The sequence below is a fragment of the Pseudochaenichthys georgianus genome, chromosome 11 (assembly GCF_902827115.2).
Source record: "Pseudochaenichthys georgianus chromosome 11, fPseGeo1.2, whole genome shotgun sequence".
NCBI lineage: Eukaryota > Metazoa > Chordata > Actinopteri > Perciformes > Channichthyidae > Pseudochaenichthys > Pseudochaenichthys georgianus.
The window spans coordinates 25,632,473-25,641,021 of record NC_047513.1 but is presented as its reverse complement, the minus strand read 5'-3'; the positions used below and the strand labels follow the sequence as shown (position 1 = coordinate 25,641,021).

The 8,549-nt window shown below is 45.1% G+C and overlaps 1 protein-coding gene across 1 annotated transcript; it reads left to right on the top strand.

The window, feature by feature from the left end:
* Nucleotides 1-691: 691 nt before the first annotated feature.
* On the top strand, nucleotides 692-4,839 carry heyl (hes related family bHLH transcription factor with YRPW motif like). Its single transcript, XM_034094896.1, has 5 exons — nucleotides 692-1,140; nucleotides 3,115-3,181; nucleotides 3,271-3,354; nucleotides 3,458-3,539; nucleotides 3,754-4,839. Exons 1-5 carry the CDS (start codon nucleotides 1,061-1,063, stop codon nucleotides 4,431-4,433), a joined length of 993 nt encoding a protein of 330 aa, XP_033950787.1. The 5' UTR covers nucleotides 692-1,060; the 3' UTR covers nucleotides 4,434-4,839.
* The last annotated feature ends 3,710 nt before the right edge of the window (nucleotides 4,840-8,549 follow it).

The following is an 8,549-nucleotide window of genomic DNA, read 5'->3' as shown; positions in this document are numbered from 1 at the left end:
AGGACTGTAGGGTACGCCTGACTGTTGTGAAAACTGATTTTACGTTTTTAACACATTATAACAATATGAAGTATGTGTTATAGTGTAGACAGGATGTGTATCCTTCTTTTCTTTTCTTCATACTGTGGTTCTTTGCTGATCACTGGCAGATGCCTAAAGGTCATCGCGTGTTATCCATCTTTGTATAACTGCAGTCATGTTCTATAAACCTCTGCTGTGTTCCTCTCTCACTCCCACCACCAACACGCAGCTCAATGACTCCATTCTCCGAGTCACCTGTGCGAGTGTGTGAGAGTGGAGCTTCATGCACTGTCACACACTCCCCTGCGAATGATGGAGTGGTTTCACAGTGCATCATTCCCACACTCCTCACCTCTCTTATTCCCTCCCTCCCGCTGCCATTGTTCTATGCAGCAGTGTAATTAAAGGAGCAGAAATAGAAAAGAAAGGATAGAGAGAGAGAAGGAAGGAAGGAAGGAGAACAGGAGAAGATTGGAGGCTAATTGACTGAGGATGACTGAGCAAAGGGGTGGAAAGATGGGGCCTGGGGGGGAAGGGAGGGTGACAAGCTGGGGAAGGCCAGATTAAAGGGAGGGAGGAGGGACAGGGAGAAGAGGCGGGGGAGCAGAAACTGGCAACCCTGCCCCGGCTGCCAAAGTCCTATTTTGTCATTGGGTGGCTGTGACAGAGAGAGAGGCAGCCAAGAGAGAAATAACACAGAGGGAGCGAGAGTCATGATTGGATGCCAGTGACAGAGTAGAGAGACCAAAGCAGCTTGTGAATTTTCGGAGTTGTCATGGGCCCTCGGGGGTCGAACAAGTGGCTCCGCTGACTCACAGAGGAAAAGGACAGAAGACACGTGAAGAAATCAACAAAAAAACTAAACCAAGTGACAAGAAGTAACTAAGGACAACAAGGCTTTTATAAGTAACAGCGCAAGAGAAAGTGAGAGTGAGGGGCACGCAGGGTGAGAGCTATACGCCTTCAGTGCCTCCACGCAGCAGAGAGCGGCCGACAGGGTCCCCCGAAGCCCTCCGTCCATCCGTCATCCAGCTCAGACATGAAGAGACCTCACGACTACAGCTCCCCGGACTCGGACACAGACGAGTTCATTGACCCGGGACAAGAAGACGGCTTTTGGTGAGCATCCTCCAAACACACCTGCAGGGTCCACACATATGACCTCACACTTTAAAGGGAAATTGCATAATGAGGATATTAGTATCAAAATACAAATCTGCTCAAAGCATATTGGCATTTTGAAACTTAGATGCTGCCATGCATAATATTGCAGAGTTAAAAGTAAAAAAAAGAGACAGGAACATTTTTTGTTTTTAGGTCTCAGAAACTGATTTTGTTTATAAACCAATTCATTAACAAAACAAATATTCCTACTCTACTGTTTTTATGCATTCACTATTTTCTGACAGATGTAATAAACGAGTTTTACACACCTTCGAACAAAGTTGAGCTGTCAGTTAAAAGTTAAAGCTTTAGGCCTCTTGCATCAAATGCCTGATATATTCAATGAAATATAAATGAATTGCATTTCCCTTCAAATGTCATGTCTGATCCTTTTTATTCCCATGTCAGTAAAAGTTTGGTAGTCGTCATTGCACGCATGACATGCATTACAATAAGTATAGGCCTGTCATGTCTGAACTGCGGAAACGGCTTGAATAAGAATGTCCTGTATGACACTGTATGATTGGAAATAAATGCATTTAATTTAGGAATCATCTTTCCATCAAAGTCATTTTTTAAAGTCTTGTGAGTGAAGATTTACTTTTTCCATCAAATATGTTTTAATTAATATCTTATTGTTGCTGACTGTGATGTAGAAATATTCGATTTGTATACATTTCCAGTTCAATATATATTAATATAACAAATTAAAACTCAACTTTTAAATTAACACAAAAGCTAGAGAGAGAGACAATCGCACATCACATTTTAAATCATAAGAATATTTGAGGCCCACTTTGTGAGCTTTTAATTTTTTTTTATAAAACTTCCATTTATTTAAATATAAAAAATATAGATTTCTGAGGGACTAAAGGACAATTTATTTACAGTTTTATTGAGGTTATTATTTGACATATAGTATTCTTGTGTCTCAAAATAAATAATAGTTTGATAATATCATTAAATATAAGACAATTTCCAAAAATGCAAATAAGAAAGTAAAATACTTATTATTTAATTTGCAAAACATATGTTTAAATGCAAATATTACTTCTACACCAAGATGTATAACTCAAAACTATATATATAACTTTATACAGCGTCTTGAAAAATGTCTGAGTAATTAAAATGACTCCCGACATTACACACACTCTTTACACGTCATTTATAGGCACATTTAAAAAAAGAAATCCTCATCTTCTAATGTGGATTAAAGGGAACATTCATCAGTATATATAGAAAACACATTCCAAGCAACACTGGTAACATCACAGACATCCAGCCAGCCAGTACCACTAAAGACTGTTTGGATAAATCAGATTGTCATGTGACATGCAAACAGAAGACAGTGCCGTCTTTTCAAGTCAGCCCATCAAAGGTAAACCTAAACAAAAACACACAGCTAAATTGGCAGCCTTCATGTTAAAATCTAATAGAAACGCAGTAAGTCTTTGGTGAGTCAGTTTCAAGCAAACTCCAAGCTGTCAGCGACTCTCAGGCCTGCAAGATGAAGCACACAAACAAACACGATCCATATTGAGAGACTGTACTCTGAGAAACTCAGATCCACACGCTGCACGCTGGAGCCCCATGCGAGCGAAAGCATCGCCCCGAGGCTATATAATCATCTTTCCAAAAGTGCTTTTGCTCAGATGGAAAGGAGAACAGCATGTCATTTCACTGAGACTAATGTTCAGAAACGCATCAAACCAAAAACAATCTCGTCTTCCCTCCTCTCCCGGGCACTCCTCTGCTCAACTGTGCCCAAAAAACTAATTCGATTGTAGGGAGCTGATGTGCCATCCCGCCTCTGTGTCATATTAAGCAGGGTAATACTAACAATATGCAGGAGAATCAAAGTGAACTCTCTCAGCCAATACCATCTCTCCATTTCCGTCATCCCTGTTTTTCTCTATCTCCATGGTACAGCCCAGTCACCGGGTCCATGTCGCCTGGCAGCGCCTCGCAGATCCTGGCCCGAAAGAAGAGACGAGGGGTGAGTGGATTACGGCCTTGGATCTTAATCTTTTGAGTCCTGTCATTTAGTTTGGCCCTGACGGTCCCTCTGCTCTTCTTGTTGTGCAGGTCATAGAGAAGAGGCGCAGAGACCGGATCAACCACAGCCTGTCGGAGCTCAGAAGGCTGGTGCCTAGTGCTTTTGAGAAACAGGTGACTGCTCATAAATCAAATGTTCTTTAAACAATTCAAGAAAAAATAACCAGCGAAATAAAATCTGCTGCAACTTGGTAACATGTTGCTCATTTCCATGCAGGGTTCATCGAAGCTGGAGAAGGCAGAAATCCTGCAGATGACCGTGGACCACCTCAAACTCCTGCACGCCATGGGAGGAAAAGGTTTGTTGCTTCTTCTTTTGTCTTTTGGAATATGCACACGAAAGGCCCTTTGGAATAATGCTGGAAAATATCTAAAACCAATTCCAAGTAAAATAATTTAGTGTACCCTTTTTGGAAAAGAGAAAGCACACAGTAGATTAATGATGGTTGCCATGACTAACTGCATTCCATTACTCTAAGTCAATATATGACTAACATCTCCTTTCTTTCTAAGGTTACTTCGATGCGAGGGCCCTGGCAGTGGACTACAGGACCCTGGGCTTCAGGGAGTGTGTTGGGGAGGTGGTGCGGTACCTCAGCTCCCTGGACGGGGAGTCCCCAGACCCTATAGGAGCACGCCTGGTCTCCCACCTTTCCCACTGTGCGAGTGAGCTCGACCCCCTCCTCATGCAGTCGCCCCCGCCCGCCGCCTTGCCCTTTCCACCTTGGCCTTTCGCATCCTTCCCTCAGATCTCCGCCGCCTCACCGGTCTCCTCCTCTTCACCGTTCCCCAGCGGGCGGAGGGACATGGCGCTGCTGGCGAGCTACCCGTCGCACGCCTCCCTGCGCCTCGGCCCCCTGGCTGGCTGCCATCCGGGCGTCCCCCAGCTCCATGCCCCCTCCGCCCTGGCCACCATCCACAGGTTGCCCTCCCTGGCAGCCTCTGCTTCCATGGCCCCCTCCAGACCGACCCAGCGTTCCCCTCACAGCGCCACCAGGGCCTCGCCTCTTCCCCTCCCCACCCCTTCCTCTTCCTCTCCTTCTACCCCCTCCTCTACTTCTTCATCTTCTGCTCCAATGCAGGTCTCTTTCAGGCCCTTCGCACCTCTGGGGTCTCCTACAGCCCAGCGCAGGGGCTTGAGCGGACCGGCCAAGTCGGGCCAGGGGTGGGGGACTGAGATCGGAGCTTTCTGAGGGTCTGGTTTCCAAATGAACTCTGGGCATGGAGCTATCCATGTTCACCACGTAGCAAATATGAACCCGTCGGAGAAAGATGACTCAACCTTTGATGATTGTCTCTGCCCTTGAGGGACTCTAAAAGCCATATGAGACTGTGGGTGGAGTTTCAGATAATCACAAACAATCATATATAATGAAAATGAAGGAATGTGAAAGAAGATTTGAATAAATTCCTGTTTATGATCATGCTTGACAAATGCACGGTGTCGAACAGAGCCATATATAACGCTCAACAGAGTGACGTTGAGTTTTTACTGATGAACTGTGATATGTGTTGTTTCCCCAAATCATTTATACATTTGATAATGTTTTCCAAGAATGTTTGACAAAATCTCTATAAAGACTAAGTGCCTTTACCTTTGTTCATGTATTTCTCTGCGTGTTTTTTCCAACTTTAAACAAATGGCCACATGCACATGCAGCTTCACGCGATCTGCTATGCAATGGTTGAAAGCTACATGTCTGCAAACACTGCTTGCATGTTCTCCAGCCGTAACCCCATCTGTATCTACGCTGTCTCCAGTGATGGCTGATGGGAGCTGTGGTCTTGTGGCTGCAGAGGATAAACATGGTGGGAGTTGGTGATGTTTTTGGGATGCCGCGGCGAGGCAAACAGACCCATCAATGTGCCCTCTAATTGGCAGTCCCCTGTAATTAACTTTACCCTCATATCAGTCTATGTATCTTCCTCTCCTCTGCTGTCTCACTGCCATTCTTTCTCTCCAATCCTGTGGTTCACCAGTGGATATCTCCTCTCTCCGATTGTCTGCGCCACTGTCTCCTCAACAATGGACAGACAGTGAAGGAGAGGGCGAGAGGGAGGATGGAGAGACTGAGCGAAGGGGAAAACAAAAGGGAAAAGATCTGAAGGGCTGCGGTTGGGTGACTGATTTGGCGTAGACGTTCAATAACAGGGTGGTGGGAAGGCAGGAGACAGAGTGGAGGAGAGACGAGAAGGATCGTGAAGTTTTAAAAAGGAAAGGGAGAGGAATAGTGTGAATCACCGAGAGTCTGCCAACGCGCACAGGGTGCACAGGAAAACCCCCCGAACAATGATGAATGACAACGAGTTGTTCCTCAAAAGGATCAGCATAATTGTGCCGTGCTTCACCAGAACGGCTCCGCGGGGATGAGAGAGCAGAGAAGAGCCTTGTGTGTGTTTACTGCCGGAGAACGCTTTGATCTACTTCAGGATGCAATGTCTGTGGTCTGCGGCCCCAAAATGTGTGTGTTCTGCAAAGTGCATATTGTTTATTTGAGTGAGTGTGCTGGTGTGTGCTTAAGCCCGTCTCGTGTGCTCGCTGCCTTGTGCATGTGTGTGTGTGCGTGTGTGTCTTGCCAAGTGTTTTGTTTATGCGGTGTTGTGCGCACACATGTCTTGTGTGTGAGTTTGTGTGTGTAATGTGAGTCTTCAGGGCTGGCGTCAAGACTGAACCGCGGTGGCGGCGTGGCTCTCGTGCGAGGCCGGACGGCGGTCGAATGGACGGCGGTCGAATGGACGGACGGTATGGTGGTGGAATGTTTGTGGAGGGTGCGTGCACACACAGACACACACACTCTCAGACATAGACACACACGGGCTGGCTGGCACTTTTCTATCCTCTGAGTGGAGGAGCCAGAGTCGCCACCACAGCTTCCAGGAAGGACAACCACAGTCACACTGAACTGGGTTTCCCACGGGGGAGGGGAGGCAGGAGGGGAGGAGAGAGGAAGGAGGAAGGAGGGGAGGGACCGATGCAGAAAGAAGGAGGGAAGTGAGCATGTGTTTGTGACGGGAGGCTGTACGCCATAGACTAACACTGTTGTTCAAGCTGAAAGAGGAAATAGATGCAGCGAGGAGGCAGACGTGAGAAAAAAAAGAGTCTGAAATCCGGAAGTGAGAGAAAGTCCTCCTCTGATGCCCCTTTCACACCAACGTGGTTCCAGGGCCGGTTCGGAGCTAGAGCCTGAAAAGCACCGGTGTGCAAATACACTCCTCCATGCTGATGCATTGGAGTATATGTGTGTAGTTTGTTTTACCATTGGTATAAAGCACTTAGTTCTTCAAGAAGACACGCCAGTGTTGTAGTGGCATTGAATAAGGATCTGGATCTAGTTGCAAGTAGGCTATAAGGGGACATTCTTAGAAAAACATCATAACTAAGAGTTTTCTGATTCTACTAGGAAGCTTTTTGTATAGTGCCATGGTCCACTAGTTGGGGCATGAGAGAACCTGAGCATTGTTTTCATCCGTCTCAAATACAGGTGATCAGGCTGTCCAGGTGTGTCACATCTCTGACGACGCTGGCCTTTACAGGCACTCTGGAACATGACACACTAAAACAACAACCCCAGGGAGAAGCAGCTTTTCCACAGTAATGATGTATGCCTTTGAATCCCAGGGTAAACGACAAGATATGGGTAAAAAACAGTTCATCACTGGGTTGATAAAAGGGTCCTTAAAGGTCCCCTATTATACTGTTTTTCATCAATATATAATAGGTCTCAGATATATACAAAACATGTCTCTGAAGTGTTTGGCTGCAACACCAACAGATCATTGCAGCATTACCCATAATCCCCTCTGTTTCAGCCCTGTTTCAAAAGTGCTGATTCTCTGTCTGTTACTTTAGATGAATATAAGGAGCCCCTCCCCACGCCCCTCTGAGAGATATTTGGTTAAAAAGAACACAATGGTGCTCTAGGAGGAGATTCAGGTGATAAGAGGGGGGGGGGGTTACCTTGGTTGCTGATTGGCTAATGGCTACACAAGACAACAAATCGTTATGACATCATAAAGTGGCCAAAATCTGATCAGCTCATTTTCAGACAGGTTTTTTTTATATAAATGGATCAGGACCAAAAAGTGAACAAATCTTTTTTTCTGAAACTTTCTGAATCTTTTTACACTTTTATGTATTAAAGACATGACAATGTCGATTTTGCATAATAGGTGACCTTTAACCTTCTGAAAGAGTCTCACTGGGGAAGTCATATACATTGCAAAACATTGGAGTTCCTGTTTTGGTGTACATTGGAGGAATTGAATGTCAGGACGTGTAGTTCAGTGCCCTCTGCTGTCAAATCTACATAAGTGCAGGACTCAAGGTACAACCAGGACAAACACTTTAACTAAAGACAGCCTGCATACCGATTAAGACAACAACATTGGAACTTTAGGAATGCAATGAAACAATGTGAAGAGGTGGAATGTCATCGGTGCAATCAAACGACCCCAATCTTTTTTTCAAATCTTAGATTACATTACAAGTCATTTGTTAGATGCTTTTATCCAAAGCGACTTACATACATTCAGTACTGTGGACAATCGCCACAGGAGCAATTTGGGGTGAAGTGTCTTGCCCAGGGACACAACAACATGCTGACTGCAGTGGGACTCGAACTTGCTGATTCGAAGTCAGCACACTAACCACTGAGCCACAGCCTCCTAGATAACTTGGAATGATCCTGAATGAATGAATTGTGATTCATGCATCAAAAGACATGACAGCTTTGATAGTGGCAGCTACTCAACTCAAACTCTAGAGTCCAAACACTGAATCAGAGAAAGATACACAAAGAAAGTGCAAATGATATGTACACGTCATGGATGCATTATACAGTCGCAGCCTGTTCAGTTTAATGATTGCCAGAGCTGGTTTACTTTACGTGTGCAGAGGTACATGAAAAGTGCTGAGTCACTGTGAGTTTTCAGCTGTCAAATATTGCACACAACAGGTAATAGTGAGGTCAATATTAGTGGAGGAATATAAAATCAAAACCATGATAACATTGTGACGTTGTGTTGAAGTGTGATAACAAATCTAGGTGTTATTATTCTCAATCCCAAGCAGCGCACCATTTCTAAATATAGGTGTAGAATCACTAAGGACTATTTTAATATCTTTGCTCGCCTCATACCAGTGAACTATCGACGGTGCAGCCGGCCAGGGGCCCATATATATATATTTCGCTTCACGCAGACTTCAAAGTAACCAAGCAACCTAAATTAAACCGATGAAACGGTAGCTCGTCACGCAAGGTATCACATGTCATGTGATACCTTGCGTGACGAGCTACCGTTTCATCAAC

Bases quoted from the DNA above. Each gene is read 5' to 3' on its own strand.
- heyl (XM_034094896.1), top strand. From the start codon at position 1,061: ATGAAGAGACCTCACGACTACAGCTCCCCGGACTCGGACACAGACGAG. The intron at 1,141-3,114 runs GTGAGCATCCTC...TCCATGGTACAG, and splicing joins GGACAAGAAGACGGCTTTTG to CCCAGTCACCGGGTCCATGT. The intron at 3,540-3,753 runs GTTTGTTGCTTC...TTTCTTTCTAAG, and splicing joins GCACGCCATGGGAGGAAAAG to GTTACTTCGATGCGAGGGCC.